This window comes from Ambystoma mexicanum, chromosome 3p (genome assembly GCF_040938575.1).
Source record: "Ambystoma mexicanum isolate Mex_15411 chromosome 3p, UKY_AmexF1_1, whole genome shotgun sequence".
Taxonomy (NCBI): Eukaryota; Metazoa; Chordata; class Amphibia; order Caudata; family Ambystomatidae; genus Ambystoma; species Ambystoma mexicanum.
Window position 1 is genome coordinate 767303479 of NC_090925.1, and position 24343 is coordinate 767327821.

Below are 24343 nucleotides of genomic sequence, written 5' to 3' on the forward strand. Positions count from 1 at the left end.
TTAGAGGGGGTTGGCTGGGGCTATCTGCATGTGATTCAGGATCGGCACATGGGCATCTGATGCAAGGGGAAGGGGCCTCTTGCTATGTGGAGGGAGGATGGGGCATTATGGTATTGGTCTAGAGGGAGGGATGGGGCATCTTGGTGTGGTTCTGAGAGGGGGGGGTGGGACATATGGGTGTGGGTCTGAGAGGAAGGGATGGTGCACATGGGTGTGGGTCTGGAGGGAGGGATGGGGACATTGCTGTGGGTATGAAGGGAGGCAAAGGACACATTGGTGTGCATCTGGAGCGAGGGACACATTGGTCAGAGGACGGATAGGGGCATCCTTCTGTGTGGTGGGAGCATGGGCCATCATGGTATGGGTCTTGAGGAAGGGATTGGGCATCTTGGAGTCTGGATTGGAGGGGGCAATGTTGATCTGGAATGGAGGGACAGGGTTTATGATGGGGGCATGCCAGGGAATGGTGGAGCATGTGGGTCAGGGCTGGAGCACTCTGGTGGGAAGGAAGGGGGCATTGGGGTCTGAATGCAGGGCTGGGGTATGTTTGTCTGGAGAGAAGGATGTTGGTTTATTGGAGTGGTGGGAGTATGTGTGTCGAAGGGATGGGGTAATCGGGTGTGGGTATAGAGAGAGAAGGAGCGAATGGCTCCATCCGAGTTGAGTCTAGAGGTAGAGGTGAAGCATATGGGTCTTGCTCTGAGGGGTGGAGTATCTTGGTGTAGGTATGGAGGGACGGATGTTAGTGCCTTTGTGTGGGTTCGGATGGAGAGATGGTGGCATGCAGGTCAGGAGGGAGGTGGCATTTGAATCTGGAACGTGTGTTTGGAAGGAGAAATGGGGCATTTGAGTGTGAATGGTATCTGCTTGTGGATGGGGGCATGAAGGATCATTAACAGCGGAGCAGCGGGAGGGAGAGCCGTGGGCCCTACCTCGGTTGCATCCCAGATGTGCAAACCACAGCCCGGGGCACCTCTCGCAGAGCGGTCCGGTGCACGTGGTCAACCAGGGAGCGGGCATTCCCTTCCACAGGAGAGGGGTCAGTGATCCAGCAGATGGCTGGGGATGCCTGGCAGGGTTGGGTTAATCTGCCGGGGATGTCCCCAACCACACACCGGAAAGGGAGCCCTGCGCAGCCCCCTCTCCTCACTGAGCCCGCCTCTGCGCTGGCCGGGGGCGCGCACTCCTCTCTCTGACCTGCCAGCGGGTGGGCATTGGTGGGCACACCCCGGTCAGCAGGGAAGCCCCGAGTGGGGGCAGCCGGGAGCTGAGGGAAACCTGACTGCTCTCAAGGGGCACCTCCCCAGGCAGACAGGGGCCCGGCACGCCAGGCATGAGCCCTGAGCCATGGTGCAGCTGGCTTGGTTGACAGCGGGCGCCAAGGTTCCCGTCGCACACATCGATGGGTGTGCGATGGCCAGGCCCGCTGGCACAGTGGGTGACCTTCCCTCTTGCCCAGGTACCTGGAGCTGGGCCCTATGCGGACGGGCTGGGGTTTGAAGACCCCAGCGGTTCCACACAACCCCCTGTCTGTGCTGTCTCTGGCCCGCCTCGCTGTCCGTCTCCCAGCCCCCCACCCCCAAAAGGGAAGCGGAAGGGGTTGGGGCAGGATGAGTGGATCGAGCCGGGTGGGCAGGTGGCGGAACGGCCTACCTCCATCCCCCTGGGAAGCACTGTGCTGCTGCAGGTGGCGGTCAGGCTTCCCAGGCTGGGCACCTGGATGTTTTTTTTTTTTTTGGAAGCACAATGGTTTCGGCCGAGCTAGACAGGGCGCTGGGCTGTCCTCCCCCGACCTTTCCTGCACCGGCAGGGTCAGGCCGACGTCTGGAACAAAAAAAATGTCCTGTGACTCTTGGCGGTGGATCACTCGACTCGTTCATCGATGGAGAACGCAGCTAGCTGCAAGAATTAGTGTGAATTGCAGGACACATTGATCAACCCGTTGAACGCACCATGTGGCCCTGGGTTTTTCCTGGTGCTACGCCTGTCTGAGAGTCGCTTGTACATCTATCGCCCCGGGGTTCCCTCCCAGGGGCGTGGCTGGGGCTGTCGCAGGGACCCCATTCCATTCATCCCCCTAAGGTCAGACCCCAATCAGCACAGTCGCTGGATCCTTGGATCTGGCGCGCAAGCTCATTGCCGACGCGTCCTGGCCTCCCCAGTTTCCTCGCCTCATGCTGGTTTCGGAAGGGCCGGGTGGCTGACGTGCCCCGGATGTGGTTGTGGCGGCAGCAGCAGGCTTTAAAAAAGCCTGGCGCACATTCACCCTACCCCGGGGCACCGGGCCGTGCTGTGTGTGGCTGTCTTTGGTGTCCCACGGCTGCCGGCGCAGGATGACCATGGAGCACGGACCTCGTGACCATGTGGGCTTCGGTTGCAGATTGGGACAGAGGCACAGGGCTGGGGCAACCCCCCGTACGGGCCCGAGGCCATCTGCCCTGAGCTTTGTGCTCCCTCACCACAGCCTCAGATCAGACGTGGTGACCTGCTGAATTTAAGCATATTACTGAGCAGAGGAAAAGAAACTAACCAGGATTCCCTCAGTAACGGCCAGTGAAAAGGGAAGAGCCCAGCACTGAATCCCCATTCAGCGGCAGGCATGGGAAATGTGGCGTACAAAAGACTAAGTCCCCGGCATCGCTCAGGGGGCTCAAGTCCTTCTGATCAAGTTTCACCACGTGGATGGTGTTAGGCCAATAGCGGCCTCTTGCACAACGGGATCAGGTCTTCTTAGAGACCGGTTGCTTGGGAATGCAGCCCAAAGCGTGTGGTAAACTCTGTCTAAGGGAAGTACCGTAAGGGAAAGTTTGAAAGAAGTTTGAAGAGTTCAAGAGGGCGTGAAACGGTTGAGCGGTAAACTGGTGAATCCCGCGGGCGGACTGCACAGACCCCAACACGGCAGGCAGGTTGGTCACCTGGAACGGTGGAGGTCCTTGCGGGTCTACGGCCCGGGCACATGCAGTCCCAGCAGGGTGCATTTCCTCTGTAGCGGTGCACCACGACCGGCTGGGAAGGCCCCAGGGGGCAGGTGGCTCTCTGCTCCAGCAGAGAGTGCTACAGCCCCCTGACAGTTCTGCTGTGTCCACAGGGCTGAGGGAGATAGACCGCCACCGCGACCTTATACGGCAACCGTCCTGGCCCCTCTTGGGGGTCGCTAGAGTGGCGACGGGAGACGGGGCTCCCGATGTGACTGTGATGGACTTCCCTCAATACGCACCGACCACGTTGTGCTGCCGGGCGGGGAGGCCCACAAAAGGCGCCAGGGGTCTGAGGTGATGTCGGTTAACCACCAGACCTGTCTGGAACCACTGACCAAGGAGTATAACGCGTGCCCGAGTCAGAGGGCCAAATGAAACCCTGTGATATAATGATGTTGAGGGCTGGTGCTCGCCGATTGCAGTGGCATCCTGTCGCGGTGGGCCCTGCACCGACCCGTCTCGCCCGCTCTGTCAGAGAGATGATGCATGAGCGTGTGTGATAGGACCCAAAAGATGGTGAACTTGGCCTGGTGGAGGTCTGTAGTGGTCCTGGTGTGTAAATTGGTCATCTGACCTGGGTATAGGGGCAAAAGACTAATCGAACGATATAGTAGCTGGTTCTCTCTGAAGTTTCCCTCAGGATAGCTGGCGCACGGAAACCCCAGTTTTATCTAGCAAAGCAAATGATTAGAGTTCTTGGGGCCAAAGTTATCTCAACCTACTCTCAAACTTTAAATGGGTATGAAGCCCGGCTCGCTGGCGTGGAGCTGGTTATTGTATGAAAGTGCTCAGTGGGCAACCTTTGGTAAGCAGAACTATCGCTGCGGGATGAACCGCACCCCTTGGTTAAGGTGCAGAGATGGTACCTAAAGCCTGTGCCTCTGAATGGTGGGGTCGGGGCAAGCCCGGCCTGCCACTGGGCCAACTGGCCTGGTAGTAGGCCCAGATGGCCCAACTTGTGGCTGGCGGACCAGATGGGCCGAGTTGCGGCTGACTCCTGCATTTGTCTCTGGTCGGGTTCAGTAGGCTTAATAGTTGGCGTGGAAGTGTCTCCCCGGCCCGAGTGCGCAGTGGTGGTGCTTTAAGCCCAGGGCGGGGAAGAGAGGCAGCAGCTTAAGCACCCACCCCAGAGCACGGGGGTGGTACCTTAAGCCTGTGCCCCTGGACGGTGGGGGCAGGCACGGCTGCCGGGCCATCTGGGGAGTAGACCCAGATGGCCCAAGTTGTGGTTGCCAAGGCTGACTCCTGCATTTGTCTATGGTTGACATGGAAGTGCCACCTTGAGGCCTCCAGGGCGGCCGTGGCGCAATTACCGGCTTTAGTTCAATGGCGTTCATGGGTTGCGTCCGGTACGGGCAAGTATCAACCACGTGATCAGGTCCAAGACGAGCTGCGTGTGTCAAGGGGTGCCCTGAGCGGGTCCCTTTCCTCCGCGTGGGGGTAAATGGGCTCACAGTGGCCGGCCCCGAGTTCCACAGTGTTTGTGGGTTAGTCCTGGAGGGAAAGGCTCTAATGTGGTGGGAGAAGTTCTGAGGGGGGGCCCGGCCAGAGCTCCAGGGCGAAAGCCCCCGAACCCAGTGGTAGTCGCAGGGAGCCCTGGTGGGGATCCCATCGCTCCCCACAGGGAAAAGCTATAAAGGGGTCCTGCTAAAACTCCAGGGTGGCTGGCGAGGGGGGGGGGTCCTGGCCTTGGGCGCCTGTCTCACGTCTGGGTTGACTGTGCTCAAGCCCGGTGGTGATCGTGGGGAGCCCTGTCCTTCTCGGGAGCGTAAAGCTCTAATGTGGTGGGAGAAGCTCTAAGGCAGCCTGGGCCAGAGCTCCAGGGTGGCCGGGGATGCTGCCCCCACTGGCCTTGGGTGCCAGCCTTGTGCGTGTGGGTCGAGTCCCCAAGCCTTGCGGCAGTCGCGGGGAGCTCTGGATGGAGAAGCTCTAAAGGGGCCCTGCTAAAGCTCCAGGCTGGCTGGGGGGAGCTGGTCCCCCCCCAAGTACCCAGACTTGGGTACCTGTCTCACATGTGGGTCGACTGTCCCTCCCCGGAGGGATAAGCTCCAAGGTGGATCAAAAACCTCTTACGTGGAGGGCGGGAGAAAAACTCTAAAGTGGCCTGGCCAGAGCTCGAGGATGACGATTGGTGCTGGCCTTTGCCTTTGGGCACCTGCCGGTCCCCTGTCCTTTGTCAGGTGGGGGGGGCCAAAGGCCCTTCCCATCCAGGCCCATTGGAATGCATTGACCTACCAGATAGCTGCTCTCCGAGCCCGGCCATCTGTTCATTGGCCAGAGGAATGTCTGCAAGGACCAGACGGCTGGGCTGTTCTCGAAGTCCTGATGGGCGTCAGTTTGAAATTTGTCTCCAGTTGGGTCTATAAGGAGCCCAACGCTTTTGCCGAGAGGTCCCACTCTGTCACTCTGGGTACACAGATGACAAAACTTAGTCACCTTCCTCCGGATTACTATAGACTGGGTGAGAGGGGCCTGTCTGCACTCCTCTTGGTTCCCACTGCCCAACCCGGGCTCCATGGTGAAACCCCGGGCCGGCCGGGGGGTGTGCCCCACGCAATGCACCAGCAGAGACTGGCCTGCTGGGGGTGCTCTTCCGAGCACTCCATGGGATCGATTTGGTGCACTTGGTCCGTCTAGGGTTGGACTGCTTGGCCAGCCTCGGCTGTTTCAAGCAATTCCACCTGCCTTGGGACCGTGTCAAGGGTGTGCTTCCCTTGGGGAGGGCCCCCTCGTGTGGGCGGCTCTAGAGTGAAGGCCGAGCAGCCCGGCAACTCCCCAGTGGTCAGATCAGATGGGATCCCCTCGCAAGCACCAACGCGGCCCCTCCTCCACCAAGCACGTTTCTCCAGCAGTTCGGAGCACACGTTGGCTGCTGACCCCCTCTGTCGCAATACCAGTGGCAGCGTGCTGGCAAACCCCCCTACCGGTTCATGTTGTGCCTGGCCTCTCCCTCCCAACCTCCCTGTGACATGGCGGAGCAGGCCTGGCCACCGGCGCCCGCGTGACCAACCTGTCCACCTGACCTGCACACGTCTAGGGATGCTCTTTGGCGCTCGGGTCCTGCAGACAGCTCCATAGGGTGCGAAGGTTGGCTCTGAGTCAGTCGTGCGGCTCCCCCCGTTTCCACCCTCCAGCAGGTGCGGCTACCTCATTGATCCTGCCAGTAACATATGCGTGTCTCAAAGATTAAGCCATGCATGTGTAAGTACAAATGACTGGTACAGTGAAACTGCAAATGGCTCATTAAGTCAGTTATGGTTCCATTAATCGCTCCATCTGTTACTTGGATAACTGTGGTAATTCTAGAGCTTCATGCCAACGAGCACGGACCTCCCGGGATGCGTGCATTTATCAGACCAAGACCAATCTGGGCTCGCCCGGCTGCTTTGTTGACTCTAGATAACCTCAGGCCGATCGCACATCCATGTGACCGCGTCTATGCATTCAGATGTCTGCCCTATCAACTTTCGATGGTACTTTCTCTGCCTACCATGGTGACCACGGGTAATGGGGAATCGGATTCTGGAGAGGGTGCCTGAGAAACAGCTACCACATCAAGGAATGCAGCAGGCGCCCAAATTACCCAATCCCGACTCCGGGAGGTAGTGACGAAAAAGAACAATACAGGACTCTTTCGAGGCACTGTAATTGGAATGAGTACACTTTAAATCCTTTGAGTACCCATTGGAGGGCAAGTCTGGTGCCAGCAGCCGCGGTAATTCCAGCTCCAATAGCATATATTAAAGTTGCTGCAGTTAAAAAGCTTGTAGTTGGATCTTGGGTTTGAGCTGGCGGTCCGCCGCGAGGCGAGCTACCACTGCCTGTCCCATCCCCTGCCTCTTGGTGCCCCCTTGATGCTCTTGACTGAGTGTCCTGGGGGTCTGAAGCGTTTACTTTGAAAAAAGTAGTGTTCAGAGCAGGCTGGTCGCCTGAATACTTAAGCTAGGAATAATGGAATAGGACACTGGTTCTATTTTTGGGGGCATTCGTATTGTGCCGCTAGAGGTGACATTCTTGGACCAGCGCAAGACGAACCAAAGTGAAAGCATTAGCCAATAATGTTTTCATTAATCTACTGTCGTTTTTGGTTGTTGGTCTTCAGGTCTGCCACTCTGTCAAATTCCCTAGGAGTGCTGTTAACCTCCGGAGGGAAGTGTCCATGTCTGTTATCACGACTAGGAGTCGTCGGCAAAGGCCATTGCCTTATGGTCTTCCCCACCGAATGTGATCCCTTTTATTCCCCTCTCCTGTCTAATTCTAGCTAGGGAGAAGGTTTGCGTACAGGAATGGTGACATGGGCAGCCCTGCTTAGTACCCCTAGTGATCCTTATCGCCTGGGAGACATGCCCATTGATAGCGAGCCTGATAACTGGTGCTCCAGAGTTGACTTTGACCAGGTGGAGAAGGCCCGGGCCAAACCCCATAACCACCATGGAAACAAACAAGAATGACCGTTTGACTCAGTCGAATGCCTTCTCTGTGTCTAGTGCTAACACCCCCTGCCCTCCGGACTGCCCTGTTTGACTTCTCTATCAGGTGGGATATTCACCTAATGTTGTCAAACGTTTATCTACCCTTGACAAAGCCTGCTTGATCCGGGTGGATCAGGTCGGTGATTACTTAATCCATTCTAGATGTTAGAATTTTTTGTAAAGATTTTGACATCGAGGTTTATTAGGGCAGTAGGGCGGTAGGAGCTACAGAGGGTTTGTTTCTTGTTTGGCTTAGGGAAGAGGATTACCTTGGCCTCCTCCATGGACTGGGAGATGCGGCCCGTATCGGAGAAGGAGTTGAACAGGGATGACATTAATGAGACTAATGTGGTATGGAATGCTTTATAGAATGTGGCAGGGTACCTGTCCGGGCCTGGGGCTTTATTTGGTTGTAGCGATTGGATCCCTACACGCACCTCGTCTAACGTAATCGTCCCTTCTAAAGCGTCACGCTGGCTCTGTTAATCTTTTTAGCCAGCAAGATATTAAGAAGGCCTTTTGGAGGTCACTCTCTGGTGCCTCCGTAGAGTAGAGTAGAGGCTCGTATAGAACTCTGAACGCCTGCAGGATCTCTTCTGTACGTGTGGTTTCCTGTCCCTCCACCATCTGAATGTGGCGTTTTGTACCTGCCGCCTCCTTCTGCTTAACCTACCTGGCTAAGAGCCGGCCTGTCTTGTTTGCCTGGAGGTAATACTTCTGCCTCAAGAATAGGAACGATTTTACTGCTTGTTTAGCTAGAAGGATATTGATTTGCCCTTTGATATGCCTATACTCCCTCCTGATCATTACCCCCCCCCCCCTATCTGTCTCCGTTAACCCCTGTTCTAGGTCCACCTGGAGGGCCTTCTCCTGTTTGGCTCGAGATGCCTGCTTTGCTATGAGCATCCCCTGCATGGTTGCCTTAAAGGCGTCCCATACTACATGTTCCTGCACCTCCGGGGTCTTAGTTTCCCCAAAGAAGTTGCGGATGGACTTGTGTATCTCGTCACAAATTACTGCATCTGCAGATGTCAGGGTAACTGCCACTTGCAGATGCCCCCCCCCCCTCCCATTGGATTTCTAGCTGCAGGGGAGTGTGGTCGGGCAGGGCTATGGTTTCCCTTTCTATGATCCGTACTTGGCAAAGCAGTGTCTCCGAAACCAATATGTAATCCATTCTTGAGAATGTTCGGTGCACATGTGAGTAGTAAGTATACCCCTTGGAGTCCCCTTTTAGTTCATGCCATGTATCTGCTAATGCCATTCTGTAATGCTAGCCTGTGGTTTACTAGATGGGCCTTTAGAGCTTCTATCCGTGGATGGGCGCCACGCTAAGTTAAAATCCTGTCAGTATTAGCTGGCTTGTTGTTAATGGTCTAGCTTCTCCAAAACCCCCTGCAAGTATTCGTCCTGCCCTGAGTTAGGGGCGTACACTGTGGCGATTGTGAGAGGCCACCCCCCATTGTAGCTGGACGAAGAGTAATATACCTTCCTTGTCGGCTTTTGTGCCTGTTATTTCGACGTCGGGTAGGTGTCTAAACGCTATGAGGACCCCTCAAGCTTTGCTCTTGTCATTGGTCTGCAGAACCTGGGGGTACCCTCTCAACTTCATTCTGTGTCTGTCTTGCTTACGGATATGGGTCTCCTGGAGCGTCACAATGTTGGGCTTGGTATCCTGGAGGAGGTTCTCCAGTTTCCGTCTCTTAAGTCAGTGTGTTTAGTTCTCTAACATTGAGTTTTAGTATTTGGATCCCTACCCATACCCCGTTACGTCCGGAGAGTAACCATGTCAAACGAACCCCCTCAATTTAAGCCCCCCACCCTCCCTATCGCCCACATCGGCTGGACTCGGCTCAACTTCCCCAGGCCGTAACATCTCCCCCTCCGGCTGGACTTGGCTCAACTTCCCCAGGCCGTAACGTCGTCCTAGGTTGCTGGATCTCGTTCCCATCCCAGAGAATAACTGTACGGGGAGAGCCATTCCTCTGCTCTCCCCTGTTTCCAAGATCCGTCATCCCCCCCCCCCCCCCCCTCCTCCCCCATCCCAGAGCCGACCCTTAGGCTGACATTCCCTGTGTAACCCCACTGGGTCTTAACCCTTGTCTCGTGATCCCCTACCGCTGCTGTTAAGTGGACAGCCTATTCAGCCTGGGGCTTCGGTTGCTGGCCCCCGCAATTGTTTGTGTCTTGTCTTTAACGTCTCTATTCTTCTCCACTCCCATGGCTTCTCTTGGTGGCCTTCATGTTCTGGCTTCCTATTATGTCCTCCCCCTGCATCCCCTTCTTCAATATTCAGGATCTTGGGTCCCTCATCCAACGTAGTGATGTGTTGGCGCCCTTCCCACTTGAAGACCATTCCAAAGGGGAATGTCCACCTGGATCTTATCTGGGATTTGGTCACCGGGCCCATTTTAGTATGGATTTGGCCAGGTCCTGGAAAAGTTCTATGACCGCGCTGGTCACTTATCAGGGTTGCTTTCCTCGCCGCTTGGAGGATACATTTGTTTTGGTCGTATCGCTGTAAAGCCATTGCCACTTCTCTTGGCCTGGCCCCGGGTTCTTCTCGCTGCGGACCTTCTATCTATGAGAATTTCTCCCCCAGCCATGTCCAGCAAATCTTTGTACACGTGCTGCATTGTTTCTCTGAGGTCGGTATCGATCACACTTTCTGGCAGCCCCTTCACCCTGATGTTGGACCTTCCTGAGGGGTTCTCCAAGTCCTTGACTTGGCGCTCCAGGTTGTGTCGCTACCGCATGCTGCTTCGCTAATACATCTATCTTCCGGGTGTTTTCAGTGAGTTCTTGAATGGCGTTTTCATTTGTATCAATTCAACTGTTGCCTTTGATTTCCTGCAGGGATTGTGCAAGTTCTGTGCGTGTTAGGCTTAATTGTGTCTGAAGGGTAGCAGTCGTTTGGTCACTGCCTTAAAGCACTGTTGCAGCACCTTGCTTGTGACCTCTTTCCCCTGTGGCAGCGTCAGGGGTTCCTCCGACTGCTGTCTCTCTGTCACCGCTGGATCCTCTTCCTCCGGGGCTTCCCCCTCATTTCTCCATAGCTTTTGGAGGGTCCCTTCCTGTTTTCTTGAGATCTTGGCCCTTGAGGGGCCTTTTTTGGCCTCCTTGGCCTTGTTGGCAACATTTCCTGGTGATGGCGAGTGCCTGCCTGCATCTTACTGTAGGGGGCTTCTCCCCAGGCCTCTGAGGTTCCTCTTGACCCGGGGTATCGGCCAGTTGTTCTGTATGAAGGGGATGCTTCTCTCTCCCTCCTGTGCGCAGCGGGTGTCTAGCTCCCCTTTAGAGCCTGTGTTAGTTGCCCCCTGGGGGCCGTGGGGCTAGTACGCTCAAAGTTTAAGGTGGTCATGGTCGCAGTGTCACACTGGCCTGGAGCTTCTTGAATTTCTTCCTGTGGTACCCCTGTGCTCCCACCGCTCCTGAGCCTCCAAGTATGCTCTTGCACCAGTGGAGGTTCCTTCTCGATGAATCTTTCATGGCAGGGTTAGTTTTCATAAGGGTGGGTGGTGGAGCGAAGCAGCGCTCTCCTGCGGAGTCAAATGCTGGGGGTTGGGAGCATGCGCCGCCCCCACCCCTCGCCCCCGGGTTCCTTCCCTGGCCGTTAGTGGGGGTATGCTGCAGGAGACTTAGTGCTGTCACCCTTCTATTACTGCAGTTTGCCTTTGATGTTGCTGAATGGTATGGGCCTGGGCCTTTGCCTGGGTCCGGGTATACTGCGGGTCTCCTGCCGTAGGGGGGGGGTCCCCTTCCAAGTGTAGGTTATGGTGCGCTGGGGCAGATGCTTTCATAAACCTCCATGTCCATTGTTTGGGAGGGGAGCGTCTTGCGTGTGCCTGCTTCATAGCTACCAACTCCCTTAATTATGCCCACTTACCCCGCGCCAGCTGGGGCGCATCACAGCTCATGGGGCCCCGGCGCCGCGTGGTTCGTGGAGGCCATGCGCTGCGTGGAGCCGGGCTTGCTGTATGGGGCAGAGGCAGGCGCAGGATTTCAGGGGAATACTAGCCGCTCCCTCTCATTTGTAGCTGTGTCAGCTCTGCTGTATTGCCGCGCTGCAATGCTTGCGCCAGTGTGTCCCAGCAGGCGCGCTGGTACAGCAGCCTTGTCTCCCCCAGTTTGGCCGCCGGGGATCCGTGGTGGTCCGCTCACACTACCCAGTCTCGCCTATGTTGCCTTGGCTGAATGGGCACCCTGCGTCTTCTGCACCACCCGCGTGGGTTCTCTGATCTCCTCCGGCTTGACTGTCAGTCCCCACACAGGCATCGCTGCTGGCGGTCTCAGGTTCACTCACTCTGCCCCCAAGCACTGCAGTTGGAGTTTTCTTGGGGACCGCTCGCTTCACGGGTCGTTGCTTTTGCTGCCCTGGGGTCTTTTAATGCCGCTTATTGCTTCTTTTTCGGGTAGCCGGGGAGGAACGCGCTCCTCACGGTGGGGTGGTCACGGGAGCCATTTTGGAATCTTCTTATGAAGCTTTTTGAAGCCTTAGTCTGCCCTTTCTTGAGTAATCTTTCTTCCACACTTCTCAATCCATTTTTCATCCAGGATGTGGCACAGAGGGAGGGGGTGCTGGTCTCCAACGTTGACGATGTGGCTTGGCTGCACGACTCGGGCAGCGTCGGTGCTTATTACTTGACTTATCTGCCGCCTTTGATACTGTTCACCATGCCCCCTTGCTCGCCTGGGCCGGCCTTTCTGGTGCCGTTCTTTCCTGGTTTTCTTTGTTTCTCTCTAACCGAACAGTCAATTTCCATCCCCCCTTTTCACTCTGTACCGTCTGCCTTGAGATGTGGAGTTCCTCAGGTTTGCTCCATCTTCCAGGTTTGTTTAACTGTACATGTAACCTCTTAACAAGCTTATCTGCTCTCACGGCTTCCACTGTTATTCTTAACAGATGACACAGATCCTGGTCCGTTTAGATCTCTCTTGTCGAGACAGCGACCAGATTTAGGTCCTGTCTCAAAGCTGTGGCTGCATGGATGTGTAATAGCTGGTTCAGGGGGAAAAAATGAGGTGTTGGTGGTGGGCCCTCCTTCCTCTACTGCCTTTTGGACCCCCTCTTTTTGGCCATCTTTAGGGGTAAATATGTTATCTGAGATTCCGCAGACAGAAAAGCTAAGTCCAGTATGTCAAAGGGGCCATCTTCAAATGAAAACCCCATAGTAAGGTTCTTTGTTTACTCCTTTCTCAGTTACGTGCCCCTGTGGTGTCCTTACTTGTTATGTCCTCTATGGACCACTGCAACACCCAATTTCTGGCACAAACTGGCTACTTCCTATGGCACATTCAGGTCCTGTAGAACTCTGCAGCCAGAGTAGCCACTTGGACACCTAGTTGTGCTCACATTATTCCATGTGTGCACCATCTTCATTGGCTACCCATGGACAAGCCCATTCAGGTCAAGGGCTAACATCTAGTTCATCATGCCTTTTATAGAACTGGGGCAGAATATCTACAGGCCAAATTCTGTTGTACATTCCTGCTCGGCCACTCCTCTTGGTAAATGCCCGATATTAAATACTGACAAAACTGCCTTGTAGATATAAATCCATTATACATCCATATAAAAGTGCTGTGTGCAAAATGCGTCATAAAGTGAAAGCAGAACCATATTACTTCAAGGCAAATCGTAACTATTGGAAAATGCTGACTAAAGTGCAAAGAGTATAATGGATTCAAAAAGTGCCAGGTGCGCTTGAGAAAAGTGTCAAGTGTTTCCGAGTTCCTTCCACTCTAATCGCATTTTTAATTTTAGGCAGTGTGAGTTGCTTTTCATGTTATTTTAACTCGCTGTCCTATAAATCCATATTTCGAGTGACATTTTTAACTTGGAAATGTTCTGAGACCTTTAGTTGTCTATAGTTTACCTGTACTTGTTCACACTACAGCACCATTATGAAAAGCAAATCATTTATAGATCTTTTATTGCGTTACAAACCTCTGGCACTGTGTATCAGCGTGCCCCTGCTGAAGGTGTGAAGTCGTGATATCTGTTAAGCCCTTATAGGAAATATTGTGACAAAAGATTGTGAACATTTGAAATAATAAAGTTTTCTTTTTCTGTTATCCAATTCTTGCAGCGATTCATGTGCAGTTATGAGAACTGTTTTTCCATAAATGTTTCACTATTCGGCTTCTTTTTCTTCCAATACCCCAGGTAAAGCAGGTTCACGCCATATGGCTCCACCAATTTGATCGTTGGTTTACACATGTATATGTATTATTTGTTGCTTTACAGTGTAAGCACTTGTCAAAATAAAAACACTTCAAATACCCAATTGTCTATTTCTTTAAGCTAATGTGTTATTTGTTTTTAACCCCTTAACTGCAATGCAGCCCCACGCGCCAAGCCCTTTCTTGGTGATTTCGGTATGTCGCCATTCAATCCCTTCTAACGTTTTATTTGCATGTGATATCGCGCTCAAATTTAGCCCCCTTTCTACCCACATGTAGGTGATCATAACGCCACCTAGGAATCCTAGTTTGCTGGGTAGGGGGGTGAGAGAAAATAGCCGAAAAGGGAGCACATTTCGTGTTTTTTCAGAAAATGCCATAAAATTATGTACAAAGAAGCCTGTGGTTGTTTCCTTGTAAGAGCTAGTAACAAATGGTTTGCTGTGCTGAATTTGCCATTTTCCAGGCTTTCAAGAACAGGTTGAGTGGAAACCAAAAAAATAAGGTTACCATCAATTTTGTGAGAGCTATGCGTGTTTACCCCTTTTTTCCCCCCAATAGTCCATGCGTGGACGGAATGGAAGAGAAGGGTAGGAAAGCTGAAAGGGAAGAACAAGGCATACATTTCTGAAAAGTGACAAAATTCGACTTTTAGGAAAGGGTGATTTGCGCAGGGAAAATGCCCATAGTTTGGTGAAAGATTTGAAAAATGACAGTTAAAAAGGGTATGTGCTGGACATGGTTGGACCTGTAAGGTAATGGCTTCTGTGAATATTGAGAAAAGCAATGCCCCGCTCCGTTCCCCTGACTTTTCCAGTTAGGAAATCGCATATACCACAAGCCAAAAACTGAGCCATAGTACACAGGAATTTTATGCTGACGGCCTAAACAGACATACTTAGCATGTGTAAATAAGGAAAATAAATGTGAGGAATGGCAAGCATACCATTTTTGAAAGAACATAGGCAGTTCCTTTTGAAGGGTAGGTGACTTGAGCAGGTTACAAAAGCATACAGTTCCTAAATCAGCAACTACATGTAGTTCACATTTGGGAAATTAAAGGGTTGTGTGACAATGTGCAGTAGCAAATGTATGAAAATGTTAAACCAAGTGAAAACAACAAATGTCCTACCATCCCACATTCCCAAACGTGTCCTGATGTAAACTGTACCTCATGTGTCGGTGTACCTACCTGGGTGCAAATGGAAAAGGCTAACCCACTGGTAACCCAAGTGTTTCAGGAGAGCGGACTCCCGTAGGAACCCACAGAGGTCAGACTTGCGCAAATTGCCCTAGAATGTATTACCCAAAAGCCCAGCAAAGACTGAAATTTAGGGAAAATAAACACAATTTTCAGACATTTCCAACCTGGAAACTACTGGAACATACCGCCAACAACACATGGCCTACCTTCCCACAGGTGTCTGGATGAAAACAGTACCTCATGTGTGGGTGTACCTACCTGGGTGAAAAAGAAAAAGTGTTGACCATCCCCCAAGTTCAACGGCAGTCCCAAGGAGCACCAGCAGGGTCTCCATCCGTTCCCTGAGGGGAAATTATGTAATGCTGCCTAGCCAGAGCTCCAGGATGGTCGGGGGTGATGTCCCCAACCTTGGATGACTCTACCATGTGGGTCCACCATCCCCAAGTGCAGCGGCACTCCCAAGGAGCCCCGGCAGGGTCCCCCACCTTTCCCAGAGGGAGAAGCTGTATAGTTTGTTCCTGGCCTTGGGCAGCTGTCTCCCATATGGAGAGACCATCTCCAAGCGCAGCGGCTGTCCCAGTGAGCCCTGACAGGGTCCCCTTCCCTGAGGGAGTGGGACCCTTCTGTGGCTTCCTGGAACTGCTGCTGGACTGTGGGACGGTCAACCCACATGGGAGACAGCCGTCCAAGGCCGGGGACATCACCTCCAACCATCCTGGAGCTCAGGCTGCCCTCTGTTACAGATTTCCCCCACCAGGGAGCCCCGGCAGTGTGCCAATACCTCCACGAAGGGAAAAGCTGTAATGTAGCCCAGCCAAAACTCAAGGACAGCTGGAGGTGATGTCCCCGGCCTTCAGCATCTGTCTCCCATGTGGGTCCACCATCCCCAAGTGCAGTGGCAGCCGAAGGGGGGCCCGGCAGGGTACCCGTCATGGAGAGAAATTGTATAATGCAGGTCAGCCCAGAGCTCCAGGATGGTCAGGGGTGCTGTACCTGGCGTTGGGTGGCTGTCCCTTGTGTGGTTTGACTGTCCACAAACCCAGCAACGGTTCCAGGGAGCCTCGGCAGGGTCCATGTCCTTCCCAGAGGGTGAAGATGCAACAAAACCCAGCCAGAGCTCCAGCACAGTTGGGGGTGCTGTCCATGGCCTTGGGCATTCGTTTCCCATTTGGGTCTACCGTCCTCAAGCACAGCGGCTGTCCCAGGGAGCCCTGGCTGGGTCCGAGAAGCTGTAATGCAGGCAAGCCAGAGCTCCAGGAAGGTGGCAGTGCTGCCCCTGGCCTTGGGTGGCTATCTCCCATGTGGGTTGACCGTCCCCAAGTCAAGCTGCAGTTCTGGGGAGCCCTGGCAGGGTCTCCATTCCTCCTCGGAGGCGAAGGATCCCCATTCTTCCCCGGAGGTGAAATCTGTAACACAGCACAGCCAGGAGGTGCAGCCTGGGCTTGCGGACAGTCAACCCACATGGGAGACGGCAGCTCCCAGGGAAACACCAATGTTTTGCTGGCATGGTGGGAATTTGTGGCCTGACCCTGCATTTGTGTCCCAGCCCACCAAAATACCTCCCCAGACTGCCCAATCCCGTAGAATAAAAAACGACTTGCATAACGTTGCAGCTCCTTGCGTAAAGAAGCCTGTAAACAGAGCAAAAAACATGAATTACCTATGTTCAGCCCAGCAAAAACAAATCATTACTATCACGCTCCGATTACCCCCCCCCCCCCCAAGCCATCCCTGGTGGTCTAGTGACCCTCATACCCCAGTAAAAACACATTTGCCCCTTCCTAGGGGCCGATTTGTATTAAGACTATTAGTGACCATAACACCATTTAACAGTATAATTATAGGTTTATGGATTTTGGTCGTGTCCCCTCCCCCCCCCCCCCGCTCCTCCCCAAACTGGTTGAAAATCCTCTGCCCCCTCCCCTCATTTCTTTACATTTTTTATACCACTGATGGTAGATGGTGGGTTGGGGTCAGGCCATATTGGATTGTGTAAGGGGTGGCGGGGGTGTGTGGTGGCGGGACGACCTACCCCAAAATCTGACATTAAAAAAAATTAGGTTAAAAACATTTGGAAAAAATTCAACTACTCCAGGTTCAATTTCAACACATAGATCCATAATTATGCCAACGGTTAAGATATTTCACACTTTGGTCGAATTAAATGGTTATAATAAATCTGGAATATGATAAATATGTAAGAACCATGAACTGATAACTCGAGTAATATAATAAATGAAAATAAGGCCTACTTTAACAATATAAATACTTTCATGGAATATAAATGACTGAAAATATGAAACTGTTTTAATGAAAACAATTGCATATTGAGTACAACAAGGAAGTGAGTGACAGCATAAAAAAAAGGAGAGAACCGTCACTGTGTTTCTAGGTGGACATATGGGAATGGAGCCACGAGACCCTGGGGAGGGGGGGCTGTACCTTCAGAAAGATAATAGCCAGTATATAAGGTATTCCCAAGGCGTCTACCCTATCCACTTTATCCATTGCCAGGTACCAGTCTGTAATTCAAGACCTGGTAGAGTTTTGAAGAATGAACAACTCTGCATTAGAAGGCCAAAAGATCTGTGGGTATCGTCTTTGATCCCACTAAAAGTACATTTGAATACATAGTCTGCAGGATGGACTGTGGAAAAGACCTACTTCAGCTTGGGTATGCAATGTAGTTGGCAGATGAGGAGGTTCAAGGTTGGCAGAGTTATTGTGCAGCTGCCTGCAGTAGGCACCATTGTGGGGTCAGGCAGCTACCATGACGGCGCTGCTTGACTGCAAGTTGGCAGCTGACAATTTATAACTGATACGAATCACTAGATTTGAAGATGGTGAGTTACTCGGAAGAGCCAATCACTTTGTCAAGTACACACAAGGAGTTGGGCACATTAATTAACACTCTTCTTTTTCCAGTATCAAAAGGGGCAGGACTATACAGGGAGGCTTTGGTAGAAGGCCTAGTATGGGAGTTTGGAAAAAAGCGTTGCAGTAAAGAGCGGAGTGAAACAGGAAGAAGGAAGGCGAAGGGCATTGAAGGAGAGTAAGACTTGAGGTGAATGGGAGAGGAAGGTGAAGATGCGTCAAAAGAAGGAAAAGGGGAGAGCAGCGTGAAGAGGGGGAAACTAGCAAGGGGGAAAGGAGAGAATGAAGGTGAGACACAAGAGAAAGGAGGAAATTACTTGGAGAACAGTTTAAAAGGTACAGACAAAATTGGTGTAGGAAGATGAGGGCCACTGATGGAGGAACATTTTTGGAAAGGTACTGAGGAAGAAAAGGAAGGTGGAGGAAAAGGAAGGTGGAGGAAGGAAGAAGTGCAGAAGGTGGACCCTGAAAATAAGGTAAATGCTGTGGAAGAAGGCCTGTGTCCATTAAGTAGTATGCTAGCTGGTGCCTGGTTGTACATCTTAACCTAATAACTAGCCCATCAAAAGTAGAGAAGGGTACTGGAAAGACGAGGAGGACTGCAGAAAAGTCAGAGGGCTGTTTCTCTAATGGGAAATAGCTTATTCAGTGTGAGTGGGCTTGTTCCCATTAGACGAGAGGACCTTTCTGCCTCTGCAGGTCGGAGGGCCGTTTCTCTAATGGGAAATAGCTGCTTCAGTGTGAGTGGGGTAGTTCCCATTAGACGAGAGGACCTTTCTGCCTCTGCAGGTCGGAGGGCCGTTTCTCTAATGCGAAATCGCTGCTTCAGTGTGAGTGGGCTAGTTCCCATTACACAAGAGGACCTTTCTACCTCTGCAGGTCGGAGGGACGTTTCTCTAATGGGAAATAGCTGCTTCGGTGTGAGTGGGCTAGTTCCCATTAGACGAGGGGACCTTTCTGCCTTTCCAGGTCGGAGGGCCGCTTCTCTAATGTGAAATAGCTGCATCAGTGTGAGTGGGCTAGTTCCCATTAGACGAGAGGACCTTTCGGCCTCTGCAGGTCGGAGGGCCGTTTCTCTAATGGGAAATAGCTGCTTCAGTGTGAGTGGGCTAGTTCCCATTAGACGAGACGTACTTTTCTGCCTTTCCAGGTAGGAGGGCTGTTTCTCTAATGGGAACTAGCCTTCTCAGTGTGAGTGGGCTAGTTCCCATTATTATGCAGGACTTGGCCACTAGAGGTAAAAAGTTCATTCCTCTAATGGGAACTAGCCTTCTCAGTGTGAGCAGGCTAGTTCCCATTATTATGCAGGACTTGGCCACTAGGGGAGCAAAAAGGGCCATTTCTCTAATGGGAACTAGCCCACTCAAACAGAAGCAGCTATTTCCCATCTGAGAAATGGCCCTAACAACCGATGGTCCGTTTCTCAGATGGGAACTAGTATCAACCATACGAAATGTGCCTTACAACCAGTGCTGGTCATTGGGCCGGCTCTCGGCAGATTCGAGATCCGGCACCAGATGTGTAGCCGGATCTCGGGATCCGGCCAGAGTCAGCCGCCAAAGCCCATGAACCGCTGGGAAAAAAAAGCGTCCGCGACGGCAGCATTGCCGTTTACCGCGGCATTGGCACTGATGTGTAATGCACAATGCTCACTACATGTACAACTGAAAGGAATCAGTTGTACATGTAGCGAGCATTGTGCTTTACACACCAGTGCCAGAGCCGCATAAAAGGCAATGCTGCCCTCGCGGGCGTTTCTTTTTTTTTTCTTCTTTTTTTGGCACAACAAAATGAGCCAGGGCTCATCAAGGGGGCCTGGCCTAACTGCAGGCGTCCTGCTGGCCTGTTAGGCCACGCCCCCCTGAAGAGCCCCGGCTCAATGGGCTACTGGCACCCCTGCCAGGCATCCTTTTGTAGTGATCAACACCCTCTCCCATGGGGGAGAGGGTGCTGATCTCTGCATTTACTTTCTATTCAGCCTTAATGGTGACGCTTCCCCTCGGCAGCTGGGGAGGGGCAGCGTCACCATTAAGGCTGAAAGGGTGAGGCCGCTGGAAGCTGAGGCCGTTTTCCTGAAGACGGCCTCAGCTTACAGTGGCCTCACGTTTCTCTCCACAATGGTGGCACCGGCCCACGGGCATCTCCTGCTTAAAGGGATGCCTCGCAGGTGCGGCACCACCATTATGGCTGAAAGGCATTTTTTTCTGGAGCCTGAAGCTTTCACACACGAGAGAGAGCTTCAGGCTTCAGAAAAAAATCATTTTTGTGTAGTGGCCAGGGCTGGCAGGGGAGATCCGTGGGCCCCACAGGGTCCCGCCTCAAAGCAGCCCCGGCAGGCTCCGTCCCACTTAAAGCCCTGTGGTAAAATGCAATGTTGCCTTTATGGGTGCTTTTTTTTCTTTCTTTTTTTTTAAAGTATTTATCTGATCGGCTGGCCACTACCAACCCCGCCCCCTCTAGACCACGCCCCCTCTTCCCCAACTCCTCCCCCACTCGGCACTTGTGGGATCCCCCACCACATTTTTTCCATTTCCACCACTGCTTACAACGGACGAACCGCTCTCGCAATGCCTTGCCTTCCAGCTCGTGCAAAAATGATGACGACGTGAACGTTGAAACCCACGTCATGCAGAGCAGCCCACGTGATGAAGTCGACATTTAAACCCACGTGACGCAAAGTAGCCCACGTGTTGAGGTGGAGTGTTGCTATTGTCTGTTTCTTGAGTGGGAACTAGAAAACTACCCTTTACGAAACGTTTATGTCCCGTTTCCAGGCAGCATCAGGTGAGTCCATGCGATCCAGATCTTGTAGTGAATTTTATATGCATTTCTTTTAGCATCCATCCATCCATCGACTTAGACGTTCTTATCCCTTTGTTATATTGTTAAGAGGAGCCGTTTTGCAACCTCTAGGAATGCACGTTGAAGACTAATTCCTTGTGTTGCACACGTCTGGTTTTGAAATTACACGGGGCAGCCTGTTGTTGGCATAGACGCAGTAGCTGCTCCGAAGCTCATTTACGGTACGGTTCAGGCTTTGCAATGCCTGCAGAGGCAGTAACTGCTGTGAAGCAACTACACAGACCCTGTACATATATAATAGTACCTGCACAGGCTAAGGCTCGCAGACGCAGTAACTGCTGTGCAGCTACTACACAGACCGTGCTCTGGTGTAATACCTGCAGAGGCTAATGCTCGCAGACAGTGACTGCTGTGCAGCTACTACACAGACCGTGCTCTGGTGTAAGTGACTACATATCTAATAATACCTGCACAGGCTAAGGCTTGCAGAGTCAGTGACTGCTGTGCAGCTGCTATACAGACCCTGCTCTGGTGTAAGTGACTACATAACTAATAATACCTGCGCCGGCTAATGCTTGCAGACGCAGTAACTGCTGTGCAGCTACTACACAGACCCTGCTCTGGTTTAAGTGACTACATATATAATACCTGCGCAGGCTAAGGCTTGCAGACGCAGTAACTGCTGAAAGTGCAGCTACTACACAGACCTTGTACATATATAATACCTGCACAGGCTAAGGCTTGCAGACGCAGTAACTGCTGTGCAGCTACTACACAGACCCAGTACATATATAATAGTACCTGCGCAGGCTAAGGCTCGCAGACGCAGTAACTGCTGTGCAGCTACTACACAGACCCTGCTCTTGGTGTAAGTTACTATATATATAAATCCTGTGCCAGATAATGCTCGCAGACACGGTAATTATTGTGCAGCTACTACACAGACCGTGCTCTGGTGCAAGTGACTACATATATAATTATACCTGCACAGGATAATGCTCGCAGAGGCAGTAACTGCTGTGCAGCTACTACACACACCCTGCTCTGGTGCAAATGACTACATATATAATTATACCTGCGCAGGATTGTTAGGGAGAATTCTCTGTTTAGGCTGAATTTCCTAACCTAGTGAGTCCCCCAGCAGCTTTGCTGGATTTTTGGGGTTTATTTTTTTCTCCTGCCAAGAGTGAGACTCTTTTACCCTCACTCTTGGGCATGATTTGAGTGTGTTTCTTTGAATCTAGATGTGTTTAATGGGCTATGGGGTCTTTTACTCCATAGGGCTTCATGTGTTTTTGTGATATGTGTTACACAGCACCCTCAGTGCAGTGACACAGGGGTGTCATAGTGACCCCCCAGTATAGACTCCATACCCTGGGACTGACTACTGTCTCCCAGGGCATGTAAAGTCACCATTGACTTAACTAGTCTTAAATTCTGAACAGAACCAGTACAAACCATCATATTGGGAACGTACTGGCTGGGGCAATCCAATTGCCCCGGGGTCTGTTAGTCGAGGGGGCACGTCTCCGTCCCCCCTGATCGAGTTTTGGCTGGTGGCAGTGGATACTACTTTTTATATTCAACCGCGAATATTTTCCTATGGGATTTCCCATTGTTTTAGGCTACTACATTTATTTAATTATTTACGGTAGCCTCGACCATACCGCCGGTTTAATTAATATTAATTCTCCGGTTGGTAATTTTTGCCAAAACTTGATTCTAAAATGGCGTTTGTGTTCTCTTCTGTGACTCCAACCCAAGTCGAGCCCTTTGTTCCACTTTTTGGCGGGCTTCTCCACAGAAGCCCTCCAAAGTGGTGCCACTCTGTCTGGGGTACTTAGGAGGGGTGGAGGGGAATTTAGGCACCCTGGACTGAGTTGCCTAGGCAACTCAAGTCGCTCTCCGTCCTGATTGGCCCAAGTGGTGAGCCGGCCGGCTCACAACTTAGCATGTTTGAGTGACAGCTGGCTGAGTGAATGGGGGTTTTCTGCATGAAAGCAGGGCTTTGGGGACTGGAACTTCAGAAGTCGCCACAGGACCTAAGAATCCGATGAGGGAGAAGCTGAGCCGACCTGCCACAACACCACCACCGGTGGAGCCCTGCTGGACCGTCTCACCACTTTTCCCAACGACAGAGGAGATCTCCCGCCGGAGAGTCTTCTTCCTTTGACTGGTGGGGATAACCAGTTTCACCGTCTTTTCGCCTTCCCGACGTACCTCGTGGCCGCCTTGCCTGTGCCAAGCACCCCAGCAACCGGGATACCACATTTTACCACGACCGCGAACAAAGGTACCACCTTTAACCAGAAAACTCTGCGGCTGGTTTCTTCCCTGGTAGTGCAACGACCTTCATCTTTCCTCCAAGTCGAGATCTTCTCTTCCCCTGGACGACGACGCAACTTGCACCCACTGCCAGGAACAACTGCCACCGCTGGAGGATCCTTCCCACTTAAGGTACCGTGTCCCACCCGGCTTCCCTTGCTACCGACTGTACGGGGTAGATTTAGCCCCCGGCTTTCGAACCTGGGTTAGCCTTGGACACCCTGGCTAAACTTTCTTAAAGCCTCTCTAACCTCCTTTGAACTCTCTGCAAGACTTTCTAAGCCTAGTGTAACTGTGTGATCTTGGGCGCATTTGTGCTCTGCTCTCTCTAAGAGTGGGCCCAGCCTTTGGACTTTGGCTCACCAGTGACGTTTTGCTCTTCTGCCTTGCTAACAGTGTTCCTGAATCTTAGAGTGGTGTACCTTTCCATATTCTGTCTTTTTCCCTCCCTTTCTCACAAACTTATTGGAGTGCCATCTAGTTAAGCGCTCGCCTCTGTATGAAAATAAGTGGTGTTTTACTGTGACTTATCTGATAAGGAAAAAGGGGTGTATATATTGCAATAGTAACTGTGTTTAGAATATTTTACAACAAGAGTGCTGGAGTGTTTCAAACCGTGTGTTTTTAAATAAATAATTATATACTTTGATACCAAAGCTCTGGTCAGTGTTTGCTTGTATTAGTGTATCTGAGTGCCTATTGTGTATACTTTACATACTGCCTAACTCTTCTTGAGAGAGGTCTGACTGCTCAGCCACAGCTACCAGGTAAATCTGGGTGGTACAGACTGCTACCAAGTGGGTTTACTGCCAACACCTGTAGTCTTAAATCTTTTGCAGTGTTCCCTAAGGGAACTGCACAGGTTTCTGCCTAACAAGGATAATGCCCGCAGAGGCAGTAACTGCTGTGCAGCTACTACACACATCCTGCTCTGTTGTGACTACATATATAATAGTACCTGCGCGGGCTAATGCCCGATAAAAGGCAGTAACTGCTGTGCAGCAACTACACAGACCCTGCTCTGGTGTAAGTGACTTTCACAAAGTGTTTGTGTAGGGGTGATGGATTTCTTTCTATGAATTGTTTGCCGATTCTTGTGGCGTAGTAGTTTTTTTTTTTTTTTTTTTTTGCTTTGAGGACTGTTGCTTTGTACAGTTTGAGTTGTCTTTATTTTATTTAGTCTAGTCTGGTGTATTGTTCTCTCCATTTTGTTTCCATTTTGCGGTTGTTTTTTGGTGTTTTTTCAGTTCTTCTGTGAACCATTTTGCTGCCAGTTTTTTTGGTGGTGTTGCTTTGAATGTTTTAGCTGGTACTAATTGGTCAATGGGCTTGGTGATCCAATTGTTGAGTGTGTCTTCTGTTGTATCTATGTTCTTATCGGTGGGATCTCTTTCACCTAGGTTGTCGTGGTGGGTTGATAGCATGGCGGCCTCGTCCACGAGTTTTGTTGCAAAGTTGGGGTTGTAAGAAGATGATCTGTAGATCTTAGGAGGGATTCATAGTCT

The 24343-nt window shown here is 51.9% G+C and overlaps 1 protein-coding gene and 1 pseudogene across 3 annotated transcripts in view; both read left to right on the forward strand.

Moving 5' to 3' along the window:
* Positions 1 to 24343, forward strand: part of THOC6 (THO complex subunit 6) — a 214823-nt gene that overhangs the window by 28413 nt on the left and 162067 nt on the right. The window contains exon 1 of one of the 3 annotated variants that reach the window (XM_069651702.1): positions 20344 to 20495. The exons of 1 other annotated variant lie outside the window; for it this stretch is intronic. In XM_069651702.1, coding sequence (XP_069507803.1) covers positions 20471 to 20495 — 25 coding nt within the window. In that variant the 5' untranslated portion in view covers positions 20344 to 20470. Of the gene's footprint in view, positions 1 to 20343; positions 20496 to 24343 lie in introns of those variants that run through there. One more of the 3 variants, XM_069651701.1, reaches the window with a different exon arrangement.
* Positions 1848 to 1998, forward strand: LOC138581507 (5.8S ribosomal RNA; annotated as a pseudogene).